This window comes from Mobula birostris, chromosome 20, assembly GCF_030028105.1.
Source record: "Mobula birostris isolate sMobBir1 chromosome 20, sMobBir1.hap1, whole genome shotgun sequence".
In the NCBI taxonomy this organism is placed as follows: domain Eukaryota; kingdom Metazoa; phylum Chordata; class Chondrichthyes; order Myliobatiformes; family Myliobatidae; genus Mobula; species Mobula birostris.
In genome coordinates this window covers 61,809,195-61,834,285 of record NC_092389.1, presented here as the reverse complement: position 1 = coordinate 61,834,285, position 25,091 = coordinate 61,809,195, and the positions used below count along the sequence as shown (strand labels likewise).

At 47.7% G+C, this 25,091-nt stretch overlaps 2 protein-coding genes across 2 annotated transcripts in view; one reads left to right on the top strand and one right to left on the bottom strand.

Moving 5' to 3' along the window:
• Positions 1-25,091, top strand: part of LOC140185028 (uncharacterized) — a 346,977-nt gene that overhangs the window by 79,903 nt on the left and 241,983 nt on the right. The window lies entirely within an intron of this gene.
• On the bottom strand, positions 78-17,298 carry LOC140185482 (uncharacterized). Its single transcript, XM_072238816.1, is given in 3 exon segments — positions 78-1,250; positions 10,961-10,976; positions 16,103-17,298. Coding segments are annotated over 3 exon segments (1,902 nt in total). The 5' UTR covers positions 16,816-17,298.

Below are 25,091 nucleotides of genomic sequence, written 5' to 3'. Positions count from 1 at the left end.
TGGATCAGCCCATGACTGAATGGCGGAGCAGCCTCGAAAGGCCGAAGAGCCGACCTCTGCTCCTATATCTTATAGTCTTAATTGAATTGACTGAGTGAATCCTTTCCCACATTCAGAACAGGAGAGTGGCATCCCCCAGTGTGAATTCGCTGATGTATTTTAAACTCAGACAGCCGAGTGAATTCCTTCCCACAATCGGAGCAGGTGAACAGTTTCTTCCCAGTGTGAATTCGGTAGTGGCTCACAAGTTTGGATGACTGAATGAATCCCTTCCCACATTCAGAGCAGCTGAAAGGTCTCTCCCCAGTGTGAACTCGCTGATGCACCTTCAGTCGAGATGACCAAGTGAATCCCTTCCCACATTCAGAGCAGGTGAATGGCCATTCCCCAGTGTGAAGTCGCTGATGTTCCTTCAGTTGAGCGGAATGGGTGAATCTCTTCCCACATTCTGAGCAGATGAATGGTTTCTCCCCAGTGTGATCTAACTGGTGTGTCAGTAGTCTAGAACGCCGAGTGAATCCTTTCCCACAGTCTGAGCAGGTGAACGGTCTCTCCACAGTGTGAACAAACTGATGATCTTTCAGCTGAGCTGCATCGGTGAATCCCTTCCCACATTCTGAGCAGAGGAATGGTTTCACTCCAGAGTGGATTTGCTGGTGTCTCAAGAGCTGAGATGACCGAGCAAATACCTTTCCACATTCAGAGCAAGTGAACGGCTTCTCCCCAGTGTGAACTCGCTGATGCTCCTTCAGTACAGATGACCGAGCAAATACCTTTCCACATTTAGAGCAGGTGAATGGCCTCTCCCCAGTGTGAACTCGCTGGTGTGTCAGTAGGTCAGATGACTGAAGGAATCTCTTCCCACAGTCTGAACAAGTGAATGGTCTCTCCCCAGTGTGAACTAGCTGATGTTGTAGCAGGTGATTTGACTGAATGAATCTTTTCCCACAGTCTGAGCAGGTGAATGGCTTCTCCCCAGTGTGAACTCGCTGGTGGGTCTGTAGGTTGGACGATTGAGCGAATCCCTTCCCACAATCTGAGCAGGTGAATGGCTTCTCCCCGGTGTGAACTCGCTGGTGTCTCTGTAGTTTGGAGGAGTGAGTGAAGCCCTTCCCACAGTCTGAGCAGGTGAATGGCATCTTTTCAGTGTGAACGAGCTGGTGTTCATTCAGTTGAGATGATTGAGTGAACCCTTTCCCACATTCAGAGCAGGTGAATGGCTTCTCCCCAGTGTGAACTCACTGGTGTCACTGTGTTGTGGTTGAGTGTGTGAATGCCTTCCCACCGTCCGAGCAGGTCAATGTCCTCTCACTGGTAAATTTTCTGATATACCTTTAGCATCAATAACAGAATGGCTTCCCACTTGCAGAACAGGTGTAGCATCTCACTATGGTGTGAACTTGCTGATGTATCTTCATTACTGGATGACTGAGTGGTTCCCCTCCCTCACACAGAGCGGGTGAATGGCTTCTCCCCACTGTGAACTCACTGGCGTGTCTGCGGGTAGCCTGTGAGTGAATCTCTTCCCACACTGAGAGAAGGAGAATGATATCTCACTGCGATCAATTCTCTGGCAATTCAGAAAGTCAGACGTTTGAATGCCTTGTACAATCAATGCAGTTGAGAACTGATCTCCAGTGAACAAATGCTGGTGTGTTCTCAGTTCCCGGTTCCAGTGAATTTCACAGAGTAAAAAGAGAAAACTTCATTTCAGAGACAGAATACATTTACCAGCTGGGATGAGATACTTCTTCATCTCCAAGGATCGACAACAGATATGTTGGCGTTGCAAAGAAAATATTTGGTCACTCCTTAAATATCCAGACAGAGACAGAAAAACTGATGTTTTGTTGTGTTGAAGATTCCTGCACACAAGTGCTCTGCAATTTCAAACCTGTAAAAATATTTGCAAAAGACATCAATGGCTGAAGAACAATATTTCAGGAGAGGTTTTCGTCTGTGGTGAGAACATCAGAACAAAAGAAATAGGAGCAGGAGTTGGCCATCTGGCCCTTACAGCCTGATCTGCCATTGAATAAGATCATGGCTGATCTGGCCATGGACTCATCTCCACTGACCTGCCTTTTCCCCATAACCCTTAATTCCCCAACTATGCAAAAATCTATCCAATCTTGTCTTAAATATATTTACTGAGGAAGCCTCTACTCCGTCATTGGGCAGAGAAATCCACAGATCCACCACTCTCTGGAAAAAGCAGTTCCTCCTCATCTCCATCCCAATTTACCCGAATTTTGAGACAATGTCTCATCTACCAGTGGAAACAAATTTCCTGCCTTTATCTTCTCTATTCCTTCCATAATTTTACATGTTTCTGTATGATTTCCTCTGAATGTGAGCTCTGGCGTCACATTTTACCAATTTCAACACAAGTTGGGGGTACTCAACTTGAGATATACCCCAGGATACTGTGGGAAGTGAGGGAGGAAATTGCTGAGCCTCTGGAGATGATCTTTGCATATCAATAGGGAGAGGAAAAGTACCAGAGGGTTTGAAGACATTTTTCCCTTTTTAAAAAAGGGAGTAGAGATCAGCCAGAAAATTACAGACCAGTGGTTCTTACTTCAGTGGAGGGCAAGTTGTTGGAGAAGCTCCTGAGAGGCAGGATTTATGAGCATTTGTAGAAGCATAATCTGACGTGGGATAGTCAGCATGGCTCTGTCTAGGGCAGATCGTGCCTTATGAACCTGATTGAATTCTTTGAGGATGTAACAAAACACACTGATGAATGTAGAGCATTGGATATAGTGTACATGGCTTTCAGTAAGACTTTTGATAAGATTCCTCATGTGAGGCTCATTCAGAAAGTAATGAGGCAAGGATCCAAGTAGACCTTGCTTTGTGGATCCAGAATTGGCTTGCCCACAAAGCCAACGGTGGCTGTAGATGGCTTGTATACTGCATGGAGGATGGTGACCAGTGGTGATCCACAGGGATGTATTCTGAGACTCCTTCTCTTTGTGATGTTTATAAATGATCTTGATGAGGAAGGAGAAGGGTGCTGATGACACAAAAGTTGAGGGTGTTGTGAAGAGTCTGGACAGTTCTCCAGAGGTTACAGCAGGATGCATATAGGATGCAGAACTGGCAGATGGAGTTCAACCCAGATAAGTGTGCTGTGGTTTATTTCGGTACATCAAATTTGAAGACAGAACACAATATTATGTTGGGTCTATTGGCAATGTGGAGGATCAGCGAGATCTTGTGGTCCATGTCAATTTTACACTCAAAGCTGCAGTGCTGATTGACAATGTTGTTAAGAAGGCCTCCATCAACCATGGAACTGAGTTCAAGATCGGTGAGGTAATGTTACAGCTATATAAGACCTTCTTTAAACTCACTGAGAGTCTTGAGTTCAGTTACCTCATTACAGGAAGGATGTGGATACTATAGAAAGACTGCAGAGGAGATTTACAAGGATGTTGCATGGAATGGAGAACATGCCTTATGAGAATAGGTTGAGTGAACTTTGGAGTGACGGAGGATGAGAGGTGACCTGACAGATGTGTATAAGATGATGAAAGGCATTGATCGTGTGGATAGCCAGAGACTTTTTTCCTAGGGCTGAATTGGTGTAGTTTTAAGGTGTTGGAAGTAGGGTTAAAGGGGATGTCAGAGGTAGGTTTTTCACACAGAGAGTAGTAGGTGCATGGAATGCACTGCCAGCGATGATGGTAGAGGCAGATACCATGGAGTCTTTTGAGAGACTGTTAGATATGTACATGGAGCTCAGGAAAACAGAGTGCAATGCGGTTGGGAAATCCGAGGCAGTTTCTAGAATAGGTTACATGGACGGCACAACACTGTGGGCCGAAGGGCCTGTAATATATTGTAGATTTCTATGTTTCTATATGCACTCATCTTTGAACAAGGCACGGATCAGACATTCTGACTGACCATCAAATTCTCTGACTGTATTCCTGTCTGTGTGAGAATGTGCTATTTCTGACTTCAATCAACCTAAGACTTGGCTCAATTTGTCTCTGTCCTTTGGTATTATTTCAAGTTCTAGTCATGTTCCACAAGACTACAAAGAGCACTTGTTTTTACATGTATCATCCTGGAGATTTACTAATTACTCGGATACCCTCCACCAGCTGATTGACAGTGATAAACCCATCGATGGCAGTGCCAATGAATATAAAGTGGAGGGCAGTGGCTATTCTCAATGGACTGCGGCACTTTTGTGATGTAAAAGCCACAAGCCACTTGTCATCGAGGCAAAGGTGTTTCATATCGTTATTCACTCAGAGAGAACTAAATCTGACGGAAGGTTTTATTTCCATACAGCTCTAATTGACATTTTCACTGACTGGAAGGTAAACTCTTCCACCGAGATCAACTGGGAACTATATTTTTGTTCCGAGTTACTAATCCTCGGATTTACATAGCTGAAACACGGCAGTGTTTGGGAGATACATTCGCTCCCATTTCCTTCGACTGTAGGGGAACAACGCTTGGTAGTGTCATCCATGGCTGCCTCTTTACCCAGAAGGGCCTGCGAACCAGAAACCTGTCTGTCAGCCACCGAACAATAAAGCGATGCGCATGCGCCGCAGAAAAGGCGGCGGCCCACCGCTCATTAGCCGAAAGCCTGGCGGCACTGGGTACGGATCGTGGGGCTGAGAAAGAGGGAACGGACCGGGACTGTGCTGGGGTGCAGGACCAGTGCGGCAGGAGCTTACAGTAATAGCCCGTCAATCACGTTTCAGACGCCGCTGATTAATTCCCCACCGGAGAACTCTCCTAAATGCGGCCGGTCTTTGTGAGCCTCTCCTCTACTGAGCGCATGCGCGATATTTGGGATGACCTCATACCTCTGCGCATGCGCGTGTGAGCAAACGGAAGGAAATCTGCAGATGCTGAAATCCAAAACAACAGACGGAAAATGCTGGAGGAAAGTCAGGGAGGCAGACAGCAACTATGGAGAGAAGTGAACAGTCGGCGTTTCAGACCCAGACCCTTCTTCAAGACTGGAAAGGAAGGGAGGGAGTCAGAATGTGGGGCAGATGAGGTGATAGGGTAAACCGGGAGAGGGGAAGGAGTGAAGTAAAGAGCTGGGAAGTTGTTTGGATAAAGGGCTGGAGAATAATAATAATCATAATAATAAATACTCTATTAATTCCGAGTGGGAAATTCATTCGTTCCAGCAGCAACATCTAAAAGCACAGCAAGCAGCGGGCAGACTTTACTGCAAATAAAGTACAGAATAATAATGTACACAATAACACTGTATCAGTGTACAATAATAATGTTTGAAACAACAATGCAGAGGCTATTGAACTATGATGTGTGTTCACCTGTCGCAGAAGATTTTTGTTACGATCCTTGTGAGGGCGGAGCTGAGTGAGGTTGTTGAAAAGGGGTCGGGGGCTTTGCTGCCTATTCAGTAGGTCATGGAGAGGATATTCCGGATTGTCCATAATCGATAACAGTTTCATCAGTGACATCCACTCCACCACTCACTCGAAAGAGTCCGGGTTGTGGCCAAGGATGGATCCAACCTTTCTGATGAGTTTATTTAGTCTTTCCCAACGTAAAACAGCGAAGAAGACTGCACTCGCTACAACAGACTGGTAAAAGATCTGCGAAATCCTGCCTCACGTGTTCAAGGATCTCGGCTTCATTAGAAAATGGAGTCTGCTCATCCCGTTCTTTTAAACAGTCTTGGTGTTGGTTTTCCAGTCGCGTCTCTTGCCGAGGCGAACACCCAAGTATTTGTCCTCCTTCACCATCGCAACTTCTTCTCCCAGAATGTATACAGGACTCATCACAGTCCTCTCCCTCCTAAAATCTATCACCATTTCTCTGGTTTTGACCACGTTCAGGAGCAGTTGATTCTTCCCTCACTATTCCACAATCCTGTTAAACCAGCCCTCTGTACCCCGAGTCCTGCCCATCTCTGATGCACCCAACTACGGCAGAGTCATCAGAGAATATCTTTAAGTGGCCAGACTCAGAGTTGCACTGAAAGTCTGAGGTGTTCAGTGTGAACAGAAACGGAGACAGGACAGTCCCTTGTGGGACTCCAGTGTCACTCATCTCCACCTCAGGCAGAGAACCACCCAGCGGTACAAACTGGGGTCTATCTGTCAGGAAGGCAGTAATCCAGGAGCTAGTGAATTTGTCTACGGCCACCCTTGCTCAGACAACGTGGCTGGATTGTATTGAAGGCATTAAAGAAATCAAAAACAGTGACTCTCACAATGCCAGCAGCATCATCCCGGTGGGAGTGAGCTCGCTGCAACAGGGAGATGATGGTATCATCCGCTCCCTCATGAGGTTGGTAGGGAAACTGTAGAGGGTCCGAGGTAAGTCTGGACCGGCCTCTGCATCACCTTCATCACATGAGGGCAATTGGTCTGTTGTCATTAAGTCCAGATGGAGTCACCGTATTGGGTAAAGGAACCAAGCAGGAAGTCTTCCCCAGCACCGTTATCTTTTCCTGACTCAGTCTCAGATTGTAATGGTGCTGCAAAATACCAGAGAACAGGATCGTACAGGCCTTCAGTACCCTGGGGCTGATGCCGACAGGGTCAGCATATGTCGTCTCTCCCTGACTCCTACCCTGACCTGCAGTCACTGTCAGACGGGACAGCAGATGTAGTCTCTCCCCCTGTCTCCTACCCTGACCTACAGTCACTGTCAGACGGGTCAGCAGATGTAGTCTCTCCCCCTGTCTCCCACCCTGACCCGCAGTCACTGTCAGACGGGACAGCAGATGTAGTCCCTGCCTCTGTCTCCTACCCTGACCTACAGTCACTGTCAGACGGGACAGCAGAGATGTAGTCTCTCCCCCTGTCTCCTACCCTGACCCGCAGTCACTGTCAGACGGGACAGCAGATGTAGTCTCTCCCCCTGTCTCCCACCCTGACCCGCAGTCACTGTCAGACGGGACAGCAGATGTAGTCTCTCCCCCTGTCTCCCACCCTGACCCGCAGTCACTGTCAGACGGGTCAGCAGACGTAGTCTCTCCCCCTGTCTCCTACCCTGACCCACAGTCACTGTCAGACGGGACAGCAGATGTAGTCTCTCCCCCTGTCTCCCACCCTGACCCGCAGTCACTGTCAGACGGGACAGCAGATGTAGTCTCTCCCCCTGTCTCCCACCCTGACCCGCAGTCACTGTCAGATGGGACAGCAGATGTAGTCTCTCCCCCTGTCTCCCACCCTGACCCGCAGTCACTGTCAGATGGGACAGCAGATGTAGTCTCTCCCCCTGTCTCCCACCCTGACCCGCAGTCACTGTCAGACGGGTCAGCAGATGTAGTCTCTCCCCCTGTCTCCCACCCTGACCCGCAGTCACTGTCAGATGGGACAGCAGATGTAGTCTCTCCCCCTGTCTCCCACCCTGACCCGCAGTCACTGTCAGATGGGACAGCAGATGTAGTCTCTCCCCCTGTCTCCCACCCTGACCCGCAGTCACTGTCAGATGGGACAGCAGATGTAGTCTCTCCCCCTGTCTCCCACCCTGACCCGCAGTCACTGTCAGATGGGACAGCAGATGTAGTCTCTCCCCCTGTCTCCCACCCTGACCCGCAGTCACTGTCAGACGGGTCAGCAGATGTAGTCTCTCCCCCTGTCTCCTACCCTGACCCGCAGTCACTGTCAGACGGGACAGCAGATGTAGTCTCTCCCCCTGTCTCCTACCCTGACCTACAGTCACTGTCAGACGGGACAGCAGATGTAGTCTCTCCCTCTGTCTCCTACCCTGACCCGCTGTCACTGTCAGACGGGACAGCAGATGTAGTCTCTCCCCCTGTCTCCCACCCTGACCTGCAGTCACTGTCAGACGGGACAGCAGATGTAGTCTCTGCCCCTGTCTCCCACCCTGACCCGCAGTCACTGTCAGACGGGTCAGCAGATGTAGTCTCTCCCCCTGTCTCCCACCTTGACCCGCAGTCACTGTCAGACGGGACAGCAGATGTAGTCTCTGCCCCTGTCTCCCACCCTGACCCGCAGTCACTGTCAGACGGGACAGCAGATGTAGTCTCTCCCCCTGTCTCCTACCCTGACCTGCAGTCACTGTCAGACGGGTCAGCAGATGTAGTCTCTGCCCCTGTCTCCTACCCTGACCTACAGTCACTGTCAGACGGGTCAGCAGATGTAGTCTCTGCCCCTGTCTCCTACCCTGACCTACAGTCACTGTCAGACGGCACAGCAGATGTAGTCTCTCCCCTGTCTCCTACCCTGACCTACAGTCACTGTCAGACGGGTCAGCAGATGTAGTCTCTCCCCTGTCTCCTACCCTGACCTGCAGTCACTGTCAGATGGTAACTAAATCTAGTTGCGAGTTGACGAGGGACTGTTAATGTCAGATTCTGCAGATATTGCAGCAGTTCATCACACCCAGGACTGAACCTTGGTCACTCAGCATTGCAGGGGTTTGTTAGACCAGAACTCCACATGATACAGCACAATCAGGCCATTCGGCCCATCGAGTGTGCTCTGCGATTTCATCAGCACTCAGTTCTAGTTCATCGCTCAACACACAATCCAGAATAGCTGATCCCCAACGTGTTCAACTGACAACTCGTTGGCATTTTACAAATTTCCCCCTCTGTAATCAACACTAACCTGATTTTCCTAATTGTAATCCCCCATGACTATCGTAACATAGCCCTCTTGGCATGCATTTTCTCTCCAATTGTAATTTGTAGACCACATCCTTACAACGGTTCGAGGTCTGCATATAAATCATCGCAGGGTCTTGTTACACTTAATGATTCTCCGCTCTATCTACAGAGATTTTACATCTTCTGATCCTTTGCCGCCCTTTTTTTGTAATGATTTGATTTCATATTTACCAGCAGAGGCACCCACCCCTTTGCCTACTTACCTGTCCTTTAGATACAATGTGTCTGCTTGGACGTTAAGCTCCGGGTTGTAATCTTCTTTCAGCCACGACACGGAGATGTACTCAAATCACACTGTGCTACAAGTTCACCTCTGTTACTCTGTACACTGCGCACGTTCCTTCAGCCCTGCAATCATCAGCCTTATAGATGTTGTCTCACTTTAACGGTGTAACTCATTCCGTTGACTGCAATTTTCACCTGATATCAGCCTCTGCATTTTTGTTTATTACGTGTGATCGTGAACAATAGCCAGGATCAGAAATGCTGATCAAGTCAACTAGTTCCCAAAGAGAACTCTGACAGGCCAATCAGATGGTTCACCGCTGCTCAGCGATAGAACACAAGAAAATCATATGTACAATTAAGAAAAATTTAAAAAATAGTAGAAATACTGGAGTCATGATGAAGTCTGCTGGAGAGAGACATTTATACACCTGCTGTCCTCCATTATTCAAAGAGATTGAAGAATAAGGTTGCAGGGTGACAAAACGTGACAGGAGCACTTGGAACTAAAAACTAATCACGACTGGGAGAAAACAGCATCTGTTCTTTACGCACTGTTCTCTAGCAGTTTAAGGACTAAGTCCAGCCGGAACATAACTCAAAGTGCTCTTGAAAGTCAGGTATTAACCCTACCTGCCAACAGCCAAGCATTGCCATCCTGGTCCCCTTCATCATATCTTATGAAGAAGCATGTGCCTTCCCTCCCAGAGATGATAGGTGTTTGTGCACTTGACTCTTGAAGGCTTGGAACCCATCGTCGCTGATCTTTCCAACCACAGCATCTGGAAGGCTGTTCCAAATTCTGATAGCACAGTGAAGGAAGCTTCTATTCAGTGTGTAGGTTCTCGTATCAGGCATAGACACAGCATGAGCAGGCACAGATAAAGCTGATCGTGTGGTGTGCCGTCTCTCATAACATGAGGGCAGCATGGTGCTTGCTAGTACTCTCACTGCACGCTACCTCTGTTGCCAACCAACTACCTCATCCCCAGCACTCACACTCCGGTTCCCATCCCCCTGACAAGTTATTTTAAACACAAGCTCTAACAAACCTGCCCACGAGCATACTGGACCCCGCCAGGTTCAGATACAACCCGTCCCTGTTGTACAGATCATTCCATCCCCAGGAGAGATCCCAATGACCCAGAGATCTGATGCAATGCCCCTGCACCAGTTCCTCAGCCACACATTCATCTGCCGAATCATCCTATTCTTACCCAATTTTGAAATGTTGTCTCACCTGGAAGGACTGTTTCTGAACCAGAATGGAGCTGAGGGAGGAAGTAAATGGGAGCGTATAGAACTTCCCTCGCTGGCAAGGATATGTTTCAGGACGGAGATCAGTGGGGGGACCGGGGTAAGGTAAAGATAGGAAGGTAGGAAGCGGTTTAGACAAGATAACCATGCAAATCGGTCGGGTTATAAAAAATGTCAGCTGGTGTGAGTGTGTTTTGTGAGCGCTGCTACCTGCCACGCTCGGTGTCCTTCTCAGGTCAGCTGTCAGCTATTGCACCAGTGTGGATGGTGGAGGCTTTACAGGGATGGTAAATGGTGTAGGGGTCAGGCGGGGTTACAAAATGACGATGGGTGTAGGGTAAGAAGGGTTTTCACAGATGGTGAGCACCGCCAGGATCGGAGGTGTGAACAGAAATGGGGAGTGATGTAAGGGTTTTCACAGAGGGTGAGGTGTGAAGGATCGGAGGTGTGAACAGAAATGGGGAGTGATGTAAGGGTTTTCACAGAGGGTGAGGTGTGAAGGATCAGAGGTGTGAACAGAAATGGGGAGTGACGTAAGGGGATGTGAAGGAATGCTTCTCCACCACTAGGGAAATGTACTTCACTTGTTGTACCAAAATGGCATTTCTTTCTGTAACAAAATGGAACCTGTATTGCATCGGAGTGCTTTGCTAATAATCTTGGTGCAACATGATGCTGATGGTACCTGAGCACTTGAGTGCAGAACCGCAGCTGTGTGACTGGAAGAATGCCAAACGTTGATTCAGCAGACAACAGAATGCACCCTGTCCTTCAACTTGTGTCCAAAGGGGTGATGGTATTGTCTCTTTTTGATAAAGCTATTACCAGCACCTGGGCAGTGCTAGTCTTCCCTTGCTGCAAATAAACATAAAAGCAATTATGATTGATCCACTCTGAGTTAATTGTTGTTCGTTACCAGACATGGTGAAAAGGTGCTTAACACCATCTCCTACCTGGACACTCACTCTTACCTGCACCCGCACCTTACTCCCCACCACTTCGCATCTCAACACTATACATCAATTCAGTAGAAACTGAAATACCCATTCCGTCCATTGAGTCTTCTCCACCATTCGATCGCGGCTATTGGATGTCCCCTCTGAACCCCACGCTGCTGCCTTCTACCAGTCACCTTTGACACCCTTATTAATCAACAATTCACTATTTACTTAGTTTAAGTCCATTACGCCACTGGTGTTTGGGGCAGCAATGAGGAGATTGCAGAACAGGTTCACCAGGATGTTGTGTGGATTGGAATCCTAACCTACTGTGTAAGGAGAGTTCGGATAAACTTGGGCTGTTTTCTCTGGAGTGGAGGAGCTCAGGGTGACCTGATAGAAGTTGATCAGATAACGAAAGATCTCGATAGAGTAGATAACTGCCACTTTTAATCTTCTGGGTCACAATGTCAAATACCAGAGAGCATGCATTTAGACAGATGAGGGACCTGTGAAATTCATTGCCACGGACGGCTCAGAGGCCAAGTCATCCTGTTTGGATAAAACATACATTGATTAGTAAAGTCATCAAAGGTTAAAGGGTGCAGGCAGGAGAATGAGGTTGTGAAGGAAAATAAAAGACACTGGGACAGGTACAGAAAAAGGAAACTTTAGAGGGAGGCGTGTCAAGCACAGACAGATGGGACAGACTCAGATAGAGGTTCTTGTCTGGCATAGAGCAATGGAGCTGAACACCGGTTGATTTTCCACTCCTGGACCTTCACAGAGATTATTTCTCATCAGTACAAGTTTTAAAAACAATACGTTTCAATGTTCAAGTTCAACTTAAATTTATTACTGATGTTAACCAGATGCTATCAACAATTCAGTTTCTTGTTGGCAAGGCAACTCAATGCTCACCCCCAGCCTGGGGTAGGGAATGGGACCAATTCCAGGGGGGGACGGTTGGGTGAGTCTGAGACTTTGTGAATGAGCCCTAACACCATCCTCCTCATTCCCCTTATCCCTCCCCAGTCCCCTCCCTCACACTCCACTGCATATGTTTGTGTGTGTCTGAGAGAGAGAGAGAGACCTGTCCGCCCACTTCACCTTCCAGCAACCATGTCCCCTCTACCCCAATGCAAACTCCTGTACATACAGTAATCCTTGCGGGCTCAAATGATCCAATAACATTATGCCCTCCCTCCTGCACCAAATCCTTAGACACATGTTAAACTGTATAATCTTCCTATTCTTGGCATGTGGCACAGATAACAGACCTGTGGTCACAGCCCTGGACGAGCTGCCCTTTAACTTAGCACCTCACTTCCTGCAGAACCTCGTTACTCTACCAGCCCATATGGGTACCAATGATATGGATCACGACCTTCACTGTTCACCCTCCTGAGCAAAGCTGAGTGCTCGGCCGGAGATAACCCAGACCTGGAGCACACAGGAAGCTACATACCATCCTGGAATCTCATTCTCGCCAACAGAACATCCAGTAAGTTCCCTTAGCTAATGATTCACCAATGACCACAGCTCGCCTCTTCTCCACCCTCCCCTTCTCAGTCTCAGAGCCAGACTAAGTGCCAGAGACCCTCCTGCTGTGACCTTCCTTTGCCAGGTTATCCTACCATCTGTAACTGTGACCAAAGTGATATATGTGTTGTTCAGGGGGATGGACACAGGGGTACACTGCACTTGCTGTCCCCCCACCCCTTTCCACTTCGCAACTGTCACTCAGTTTCCTGTGGTGTGCAGCCTGGTTACAACTACCTCTCTATATGTCCGACCTATCACCCCTCCAGCCTCCTGAATGACCTAGAGTTCATCCACTTCCAGATCCCACTCGTTAATGTGGATTGTTCGGAGCTGAAGCTGGATGCCCTTCTCACAGGTGTAGTTACCAGGGACACAGGAGGGTCTCCTGCCTTCCCACATCCCGCAAGAGGAGCTTTCCACTATCCTGCCTGGCACCTTGACTGTTCTAACTGAGCAAATGTGAGGAAGGGGGCAAAAAAACTTCCACCTCCAGTATAATGTTGCCTTCTCTGTGCGAAGGCTGTCCTGACTGAACCCTCAAAGAGGTAAAGCCTCAAAGTCTCCACTCCAACTCTGCCCAGTCCAGCATCGGCCACTCCATTTGCTGCTGCCTAACGTTGGCATCTTCTTGATCATCAATCCTGACTGTTGACTGGCCCCTGGTGAAAGCTCAAAAATAACCTGCCCTGAAACCACTGCCTTTAATGCTCAGCTGGCGAACTTGAGTGAATTCCGTCCTCTCAAGCTTCTGATCTCTCCGATTAACAATGGGTCAAGGCCCGGCAGGGTGACACAAGGATGAGTGACTGATTGAAACCCATCCCACATTCAGAGCAGGTGACCACCCTCACCATAGTGTGAACCCACCACTGTCTCTGCAGTGTGGATGAGTGTGTGAATGCCTTCCCACAGTCTGAGCAGGTCAACGTCCTCTCACTGCTGAAAACAGTCTGGTGTGTAGTCAGGCGAGATGAAAGTGTGAATTCATTCCCAGTTGGAACAGGTGAACGGCTTCTACCCAGTGTGAACTCGCTGATGTTCATTCAGTTGAGATGACTGAGTGAATTCCTTCCCGCAGTCTGAGCAGTTGTACAGTTTCTCCCCTGTGTATACGTGCGGAGTTCATTCAATACTGGATGACCGGCGAGACCTCTCTCAGAAAGGGGTATCCTTGGTCGCTCCAACAGTTTTGTAAGTAATCCTGGAGTAACAAACATCAGCCTCATCGGTCCAAAATGCATTTTCATGTCCCAGCATCTTCTCAGTTAAGTTTCATTTCCATTCCTCAGACTTTCCGGCAAGTTCGGGGGTTCCTGTCCTCCAAAACGTAGCATGACAGGTTTGGAGAGGGTGCACCACACAGTGCTGTATTTGAATGCTCGCAGCATAAGAAATAAAGTGGATGGTCTTGAAATTCAGCTAGATTGGCAATATGACGTTGTGGCCAAATCTGACACTTGGCTAAAGGATGGCTGCCACTGGGTAAAAGAGAGTTGAGAATAGATATACGACCAATAGAAAATGACACGGGAGATATTGTGATGGGAGACACAGAGATGGCAGAGGAACTGAATGCGTATTTTGCATGATTCTTCACGGTGGAAGGCATCTGCAGTACTGAATATCGGACATTCAAGAGCGTCAGGAAAGTGAAGCACATGCAGTGAAAGTTACAACTGAGAAGGTGCTCAGAAAGGTTAAAGGTCTGAGGGTGGATAAATCTCCTGGACCTGATGGAATGCACCTTCGGGTTCTGAAGGAAATAGCTGGAGAGATTTCGTAGGGATTACTAAAGATCTTTCAAGAATCGATAGATTCTGGCATAGTACCTGATGACTGGAAAATTACAAATGTTACTCCGCTATTTAAGAAAGGTGGGAGGCAGCAGAAAAGAAACTACAGACCTGAAAGCCTGACTTCAGTGGTTGGGAAGTTGCTGGAATCGATTGTTATGGATGAGATTACGGAGTACTGGGAGGCACATGACAAGATAGGCCAAAGCCTGCGTGGTTTCCTGAAAGGAAAATCCTGCCTTACTAACCTACTGCAATTCTTTGCGGAAATTACAAGTTGGGTGGACAAAGGAGATGTAGTTGATGTGGTATACTTGGATTTTCAGGGGCCTTTGAAAGATGCTGCACATGAGGCTGCTTAGCAAGATAAATCTCATGGAATTAGAGGGAATTTACTACCATGGTTGGAGCATTGGCTGATCAACAGAAAACAGAGTGGGAATAAAGGGATCCTATTCTGGCTGGCTGCCGGTTACCACTGGAGTTCCACTGTGGTCGATGTTGAGACCACTGCTTTTTATGATGTATGTCAATGACTTGGACTGTTGGATTAATGGATTTGTGGAAAAATTTGCCGACGATACAAAGATAGGTGGAGGAGCGGGTAGTGCTGAGGAAACGGAGTGCTGGCAGAGAGATTTAGATAGTTTCAGGGAATGGGCCAAGAAGTAGTTAATGAAATACAATGTTGGAAAGTGTATGGTCATGCATATTGGTGAAAGAAATAAACAGGCAGATGATTATTTAGATTGGGAGAGAATTCAAAATGCAGAGCTGGAAAGGAACTTGGAAGTCCTTGTGCAGGATACCCTAAAGGTTAACCTCCAGGCTGAGTCGGTGGTGAAGAAGGCGAATGCAATGGTGGCATTCATTTCTCGAGGTACAGAATATAAGAGCAGGGATGTGATGTTGAGGCTCTATAAGGCTCTCATGAGACCACACTTGGAGTATTGGGAGCAGTGAGCTCCTTATTTTAGAATGGATATACTGACATTGGAGAGGGTTCAGAGAAGATTCACAAGAATGACTCCAGGAATGAAAGGGTTACCATACGAGAAGCACCTGTCTTCTCTTGGGCTGTATTCCCTGGAGTTCAGGAGAATGGTGGGGGTCGGGGGGGGGGGGGGGAACTCATTGAAACATTCTGAATGTTAAAAGCTCTGAACAGAGTAGATATGGGAAAGTTATTCCCCATGGTAGGGGAGTCTATGACAAGAGCGCACAACTTCAGAATCAAAGGACATCCATTTAGAACAGAGATGAGGAGAAGTTACTTTACTCAGAGGGTGGTAAATTTGTGGAATTTATTGCCATAAGCAACTGTGGAGGCCAAGTCATTCGGTGCATTTAAGGCAGAGAGAGATGGATTCTTGATTAGCCAGGCCATCAAAGGGTTTGGGAAGAAGGCAGGGGAGTGGGGATGACTGGAGAATCGGATCAGCCCATGATTGAAAGGTGGAGCAGCCTCGAAAGGCCGAATGGCTGACTTCTGCTCCTATATCTTCTAGTCTTAATTGAGATGTCTGAGTGAATCCTTTCCCACATTCAGAACAGGTCAGTGGCATCCCCCAGTGTGAATTCGCTGATGTATTTTAAACTCAGATGACCGAGTGAATTCCTTCCCACAGTCTGAGCAGGTGAACAGTTTCTCCCTAGTGTGAATTCGGTAGTGGCTCACAAGTTTGGATGACTCAGTGAATCCCTTCCCACATTCAGAGCAGCTGAAAGGTTTCTCCCCAGTGTGAACTCGCTGGTGTACCTTCAGTTGAAATGACCGAGCAAAACCCTTCCCACATTCAGAGCATTTGAATGGCCTCTCCCGAGTGTGAAGTTTCTGATGTTGCTTCAGATTAGATAACCGGGCGAATCCCTTCCCACATTCAGAGCAGATGAACGGTTTCTCCCCAGTGTGAATTCGCTGATGTTCAATCAGTTCAGATTGCCAAGTGAATCCCTTCCCACATTCAGAGCAGGCGAACGGCCATTCCCCAGTGTGGACTCGCTGATGTTCCTTCATTTGAGCTGAATGGGTGAATCCCTTCCCACATTCAGAGCAGATGAATGGTTTCTCCCCAGTGTGAACTCGCTGATGTCTCTGTAGGTCAGATGAGTGAGTGAATCCCTTCCCACAGTCTGAGCAGATGAATGGCCTCTCCCCAGTGTGAACTCGCTGGTGTGTCAGGAGCTGAGAACGCTGATTGAATCCCTTCCCACAGTCTGAGCAGATGAATGGTCTCTTCCCAGTGTGAACTAACTGATGTTGTAGCAGGTGATTTGACTGAATGAATCCCTTCCCACAGTCTGAGCAGGTGAATGGCCTCTCCCCAGTGTGAACTCGCTGGTGTCTATGTAGTGTGGACGATTGAGTGAATCCCTTCCCACAGTCTGAGCAGGTGAACGGCATCTTTTCAGTGTGAACGAGCTGGTGTTCATTCAGTTGAGATGATTGAGTGAACCCTTTCCCACATTCAGAGCAGGCGAATGGCTTCTCCCGGGTGTGAACTCGCTGGTGTCACTGTGGCGTGGTCAATGTCCTGTCACTGGTGAATTTTCTGATATACCTTTAGCATCAATAACAGAATGGCTTCCGCTTGCAGAACAGGTGGAGCATCTCACTATGGTGTGAACTTGCTGATGTATCTTCAGACTAGATGACTGAGTGGTTCCCCTCCCTCACACAGAGCGGGTGAATGGCCTCTCCACACTGTGAACTCACTGGCGAGTCTGTGGGTAGCCTGTGAGTGAATCTCTTCCCACACTGAGAGAAGAAGAATGATATCTCACTGCGAACAATTCTCTGGCAATTCAGAAAGTCAGATGTTTGAATGCCTTGTACGATCAATGCAGTTGAAGAACTGATCTCCAGTGAACAAATGCTGGTGTGTTCTCAGCTCCTGGTTCCAGTGAATTTCACAGAGTAAAAACAGTAAACTTCATTTCAGAGACAGAATAAATTACCAGCTGGGATGAGATACTTCTTCATCTCCAAGGATCGACAACAGATGTGTTGGCGTTGCAAAGAAAATATTTGGTCGCTCCTTAAATATCCAGACAGAGTCAGCAAAACTGATGTGTTGTTGTGTTTGAGATTCCCGTACACAAGTGTTCTGCCATTTCAAACCTGTGAAAATATTTGCAAAAGACATCAATGGGTGAAGGACAATATTTCAGGAGAGATTTCAGTCTGTGGTGAGAACATAAGAAATGGGAGCGGGAGTCGGCCATCTGGCCCTTTGAGCCTGATCTGCCATTGAATAAGATCATGGCTGATCTGGCCATGGACTCATCTCCACCGACCTGCCTTTTCCCCATAACCCTTAACCCCACTACTGTGCCAAATCCTATCCAACCTTTTCTCAAATATATTTACTGAGGTAGCCTCCACTCCTTCATTGGGCAGAGAAATCTACAGATTCACCACTCTCCCAGTAAAACAGTTCCTCCTCACCTCCATCCCAATTTCCCCCAAATCTTGAGGCAATGTCCTCTAGTTTCCTGCCTCTATATTATCTATTCATTTCATAATTTTACATGTTTCTATATGATCTCCGCTGAATGTGAGCTCTGGCGTCACAATTTTACCAATTTCAACTCAATTTGGGGGTATCAACTGGAGATATACCCCAGGCTACTGTGGGAAGTGAGAGAGGAAATTGCTGAGCCTCTGGCGATGATCTTTGCACATCAATAGGGAGAGGAAAAGTACCAGAGGATTAGAAGACATTGTTTCCTTTTCAAGAAAGGGAGTAGAGATAAGCCAGGAAGTTACAGACCAGTGGTTCTTACTTCAGTGGAGGGCAAGTTGTTGGAGAAGCTCCTGAGAGGCAGGATTTATGAGCATTTGGAGAAGCATAATCTGATGTGGGATAGTCAGCATGGCTCTGTCTAGGGCAGATCGTGCCTTATGAACATGATTGAATTCTTTGAGAATGTAACCAAACACACTGATGAATGTAGAGTAGTGGTCGCCAACCTTTTTAAGACCAAGATCCCCTACCTCGGCCTTACTTAAAGACAAGATCGACCTACTAAATCATTCAGAGAAAAAACAGCTCAGATTGTACTTCCAACTTGAGTCCTTTCATTTGGGCTAATTGTGTTTGAATTACATAAAATGCTTTTGTCAAATTGTCAAATTAATTCAACCAAGAAAACACTGTAACTAGCATATCAAACAGGCCATAGCTGTCTTTCTTTAAGAATATTAAGTTTTGCACAGAAAACGGAATAACACAAGAGACAGTTCAGGTGTTTGCGAATCAGAAGGCATGGATTTACAGTGATGTGAGGGACTACTCAGGGAGTACGATGCTGCCTTCAGGTCAGGAGACAAACAAGCCCACAGTGAAGCACGGGCGAATCTCCACAGGGGCATCAGAGATGCAAAGCACAAATACAAACTGCGCATGGAAAGTCAGTTTGATAACAACAACCCCCGCAGTGTGTGGAAAGGCATCAAGGCGCTGACAGACTACAAAACCAATAATCTGCTGCCAGACGACGACGCCACACTGCCTGATGTCCTGAACGAGTTCTTTGCCCAGAGGGAGGAGGCTGCTCCACTCATCCACCCACCTGACGATGAGTCCACACGGGTCCTTAAGCAACATCAGGTGAGATCCAGCCTGAGGACAGTGAATGCGAGTCAGGCAGCTGGCCCAGACGGAGTGCCCGGCCGGGCACTGAAAGCGTGTGCCGACCAGTTTGCTGTGGTGTTTACAAGTATATTTAACGTCTCACTGCAACAAGCTGTTGTTCCAACATGCCTGGAAACCTCCAGCATCATCCCAGTGCCCAACAAATCAGCTGTGAAGTGCCTGAACGACTATCGCCCTGTAGCACTCACACCCATAGACATGAAGTGCTTTGGGAGACTCGTGCTCTCACACATTAAGACTATAATCCCACCTGATCTGGACAAACACCAGTTTGCCTACCGGGCAAACCACTCCACAGAGGATGCAATCACAACAGCCCTCCGTATTGCTCTGACTCACTTAGAGGAACCAAACACTTATGTGAGGATGTTATTTGTGGACTTCAGTTCTGCATTTAACACAGTCATCCCCCATAAACTGGTCAGCAAACTGAACACTCTTGGCCTTGGTTCCTCCCTGTATTTGTGTATTTATCTTTCTTTTTTTTTTCGGGATCTACTGGAAAAGTCTCAAAGATCGACTGGTTGGTGACCGCTAATGTAGAGCATTGGATGTAGTGTACATGGTTTTCAGTGTGAGGCTCATTCAGAAAGTAACGAGGCAAGGATCCAAGTAGACCTTGCTTTGTGGATCCAGAACTGGCTTGCCCACAGAAGTCAAAGGTGGTTGTAGATGGTTTGTATCCTGCATGGAGGACGGTGACCAGTGGTGTTCCACAGGGATGTGTTCTGAGACTCCTTCTCTTTGTGATGTTTATAAATGATCTTGATGAGGAAGGAGAAGGGTGCTGATGACACAAAAGTTGAGGGTGTTGTGAAGAGTGTGGACAGTTCTCCAGAGGTTACAGCAGGATGCAGATAGGATGCAGAACTGGCAGATGGAGTTCAACCCAGATAAGTGTGCTGTGGTTTATTTCGGTACATCAAATTTGAAGACAGAACACAATATTATGTTGGGACTATTGGCAATGTGGAGGATCAGCGAGATGTTGTGGTCCATGTCAATTTTACACTCAAAGCTGCAGTGTTGATTGACAATGTTGTTAAGAAGGCCTTCATCAACCATGGAACTGAGTTCACGATCGGTGAGGAAATGTTACAGCTATATAAGACCTTCTTTAAACCCACTGAGAGTATTGTGTTCAGTTACCTCATTACAGGACGGATGTGGATACTACAGAGAGAATGCAGAGGAGATTTACAAGGATGTTGCATGGAATGGAGAACATGCCTTATGAGAATAGGTTGAGTGAACTTTGGAGCGACGGAGGATGAGAGGTGACCTGACAGATGTGTATAAGATGATGAAAGGCATTTATCGTGTGGGTAGCCAGAGGCTCTTTCCCTAGGGCTGAACTGGCAAACACGAGGGGCATAGTTTTAAGGTGTTGGAAGTAGGGTCAAAGGGGATGTCAGAGGTAGGTTTTTCACACAGAGAGTAGTAGGTGCATGGAATGCACTGCCAGTGATGATGGTAGAGGCAGATACCATGGAGTCTTTCGAGACACTGTTAGATATGTACGTGGAGCTCAGGAAAACAGAGTGCAATGTGGTTGGGAAATCCGAGGCAGTTTCTAGAATAGGTTACATGGACAGCACAACACTGTGGGCCGAAGGGCCTGTAATATATTGTAGATTTCTATGTTTCTATATGCACTCATCTTCGAACAAGGCACGGATCAGACATTCTGACTGACCATCAAATTCTCTGACTGTATTCCTGCCTGTGTGAGAATGGGCTATTTCTGACTTCAATCAACCTGTGACTTGGCTGAATTCGTCTCTGCCCTTTGGTATTATTTCAAGTTCTGGCCGTGTTCCACAACACTACAAAGAGCACTTATTACTACATGTATGATCCTGGAGATTTACTAATTACTTGCATCGACTACAGAGCATCGTGGGAGCTGAATTCAGAAGGAAGGCAGTTTTTTTAAAAAACTTCTTCGAGTGCAAGGAGGACGAGACTGCGCAGGCGCGTGACGTCGACAGGACAGCGCGGAAAGTTTAAAAAGGAGACCACCCTATACAGCGGGCAGCGGAGTGAGTGGGACCAGAGTGTAGGGCTTTGGCTTCAACGGGCTTCGGCGGTAAACGGGAAGAGGCGAGAGCGAAGCACCAACTCTTTTTTTTTCTTCCCCCCCCACCCCCCCCGCTTCGCGAATTGGCCCAGACAGACAGGAACAGCAGGGCTCTCACAGCTAACGGTTTAAAAAGTTCATCTGTTTGGCGAGGTTAAGTGGGTGAGTTGACATATTTTTCCTGTAGAATTAGATAGCATGCCTGCAGGGTTAGTGCTTTGTTCAGGGTGTCAGATGTGGGAATCCTGGGAGACCTCCAGCCTCCCTGATGGCCACATCTGCACCAGGTGCACCGAGATGCAGCTCCTCAGAGACCGTGTTAGGGATCTGGAGCTGCAGCTTGATGACCTACTGCTTATCAGGGAAAGTGAAGAGGTGATAGACAGGAGCTACAGGGAGGTAGTCATCCCTAGGCTACAGGGGTCAGAAAACTGGGTCACTGTCAACAGAGGGAAGGGAAATGTCCGGATAGTGGAGAGCACACCTCTGGCTGGCCCTCTCAGCAACAAATATCTTCTTCTGTATGCTGTTGAGGGGGATGACCTGACGGGGGATGCCCACGGTGACCGGGTCTCTGGCACTGAGCCTGGCGTTGTTGTGCAGGAGAGAAGGAGGGAGAAGAGGAATGCGGTAGTCATAGGGGATTCCATAGTCAGGGGAACAGACAGGAGATTCTGTGAGCCTGATAGAGATACCCGGATGGTGTGTTGCCTCCCAGGTCCCAGGGTATGGGATGTCTCGGATCGGGTCCTGAATATTCTGAAGGGGGAGGGTGAGCAGCCAGTCATCTTGGTACATGTTGGTACCAATGACATAGATAGGACAAAGGAGGAGGTCCTGAAGAGAGATTTCCAGGAGTTAGGAAGGAAGCTTCTCCAAATGCTCATAAATCCTGCCTCTCAGGAGCTTTTCCAACAACTTGCCCTCCACTGAAGTAAGAACCACTGGTCTGTAATTTCCTGGCTTATCTCTACTCCCTTTCTTGAAAAGGGAACAGTGTCTTTTAATCCTCTGGTACTTTTCCTCTCCCTATTGATATGCAAAGATCATCGCCAGAGGCTCAGCAATTTCCTCCCTCACTTCCCACAATATCCTGGGGTATATCTCAAGTTGAGTATCCCCAACTTGTGTTGAAATTGGTAAAATTGTCTGCTCCTGGACTGTATTCCTTGGAGTTTAGAAGAATGTAGGGAGACCTCATAGAAACATTTCGAATGTTGAAAGGCATGGACAGAGTGGATGTGGCAAAGTTGTTTCCCATGATGGGGGAGTCTAGTACGAGAAAGCATGACTTAAGGATTGAAGAGTGCCCATTCAGAACAGAAATGCGAAGAAATTCTTTTAGCCAGAGGGTGGTGAATCCATGGAATTTGTTGCCACAGGCAGCAGTGGAAGCCAAGTCATTGGGTGTATTTAAGGCAGAGATTGATAGGTATCTGAGTAGCCAGGGCATCAAAGGTTATGAAGAGAAGGCGGGGGAGTGGGACTAAATGGGAGAATGGATCAGCTCATGATAAAATGGAGGAGCAGACTCGATGGGCCGAATGGCCGACTTCTGCTCCTTTGTCTTATGGTCTCCCACCAGCTGATTGACAGTGATGATCACATCGATGGCAATGCCAATGAATATAAAGTGGAAGCACTTTTGTGATGTGAAAGCCCCAAGTCACTCGTTATCGAGGCAAAGATTTACCCAGAGAGAACTAAATCTGACGGAAGGTTTCATTTCCATACAGCACTAATTGACATTCTCACTGACTGGAAGGTAAACTCTTCAACCGGGATTAACTGGGAAGTATATTTTTGTTCCGAGTTCATAATTCTCGGATTTACACAGCTGGAGCTCGGCAGTGTTTGGGACATACATCCGCTCGCATTTCCTTTGACTGTTCGGGACAACGCCGGTACTGTCGCCTATGGCTGCCTCTTTACCCAGAAGCCCTCACGATGAGAAACCTCTCCATCAGCCATCGAAAGATGCAGGAATGCGCATGCGCCGCAAAACTAGCGGCGGAGGCGCCGAGTCGAAAGCTCCTGGGGGAGCCCGGGTCCGGATCGTGGGGCTGAGAGAGGGGGAAAGGACCAGGACTGTCGTGGGGTGCAGTACCAGTGTGGCTGGAAATCACAGTAATTGTCCTTCGGCCGCGTTTCAGACGCCGGCGATTGACAGTCCGCCCGGAGCGCGCTCTTACCTGCGTCCATTCGTTGTGAGCCGCTCGTCCAGTCAGCGCATGCGCGGTATTCGGATCTGAGCGCGGCGACCACGCATGCGCGTTTTTTAAACAGGAGACAATCTGCAGATGCGGAAATGCAAAGCGACACACGGAAAATGCTGGAGGAGCTCAGGGGGGTGGCAGCAACGTGGAGAGGGGTGAACAGTCGGCGTTTCACACCGACACCCTTCTTCAGGACTGGAAAGGAAGGGAGGGAGTCAGAATGTGTGTGTGGGGCGGGGGGGGGGAGTAAAGTCAACAGGTGTGAAGGTCACTCGTGAAAGAGATACAGGGCTGGAGAATAATAATAAATGCTTTATTGACCCCGAGTGGGAAATTCTTTTGTTACAGCAGCTAAATTTAAAATCACACTTAGCAGTGTGCAGATTTTACTAAAAATAAAGTAGAGAATAATTATATACAGAATAATACGGTACCAATGTGCAATTATAACGTATGAAACAATTTTGCAGAGACTACTGAACTATGATCTGTCGCAGAAAGATGTATTTAATGGACTTTGTTTCTTACATCCTTCACATACATGTGGAGTAAACTCAAATAGGCAATCATAGTAATTTATAATAAACAGAACAGTCAATGTAACATAGAAATACACTCAAATCAGCGTGAGTTAAGCAGACTGATTCCTGGGGGAAGAAGCTGTCCCGGAGCATGTTGGTCCTGGCTTTTGTGCTGGGGATGCGTTGCCCCGATGGTAGCAGCTGAAACAGATTGTGATTGTGGAGACTCGGGTGCCCGGTGATCTACAGACCTGTCTTTGTAAATTCCCCGAATCGTGGGAAGTTCACAACTCCAGATGCGCTGGGCTGCGCGCACCACTCTCTGCAGAATTCTTCGATTAAGGGAGGTACAGTTCCCATACCAGGCATTGATGCAGCCAGTCAGGATGCTCTTAGTTGTGCCCCTGTAGACAGTTCTAAGGATTTGGGGGTCCACACCAAACTTCTTCAACCATCTGAGGTCAAAGAGGCCCTGTTGTGCCTTTTTCACCGCACAGCTTCTGTGTACAGACCACATGGGGTCCTCGGTGATACGGATCCCGAGGAACTTAAAGCTGTTTACCTTCCAACCCCAGATCCATTGATGTCAATAGGGGTTACTCGTCTCCCTTCCTCCTGTAATTCACCACCAGCTCCCTTGATTTTTTGACATTGAGGGAGAGGTTGTTTTCTTGACACCACTGTGTCAGAGAGATGACTTCTTCCTTGTAGGCCACCTCATTATTGTTTGATGTTAGGCCAATCAATGTAATGTCGTCGCAAATTTAATTCGCAGTTTAGAGCTGTGGTGGCAGATTAGCAGATGAACTGTTGCATATGGTTATTATATTTGATGGGAAAGATCTTCTGTAATGATCCTTGTGACAGCGGCGCTGAGTGAGTCTGTTTGAAAGGGTGCTCCGCTGCCGATGCAGTATGTCGTGGACAGAATGTGCCCGATTGTCCGTAATGGATGACCATTTGTTTCGTGTCCTCCTCCCCACAACTAACTCGAAAGAGCCCCGGTTGTGGCCAAGGACGGTTCCAGCCTTTTTGATGAGTTTATTTTGTCGTTTTGCATCACCAGCACCGATGCTGCTCCCCCAACATAAATCCGCAAAGAAGACTGCACTCGCTACAACAAACTGGTAAAAAATCTCCAATATCCTGCCTCACACATTCAAGGATCTCAGCTTCCTTAGAAAATGGAGCCCGCTCATCCCCTT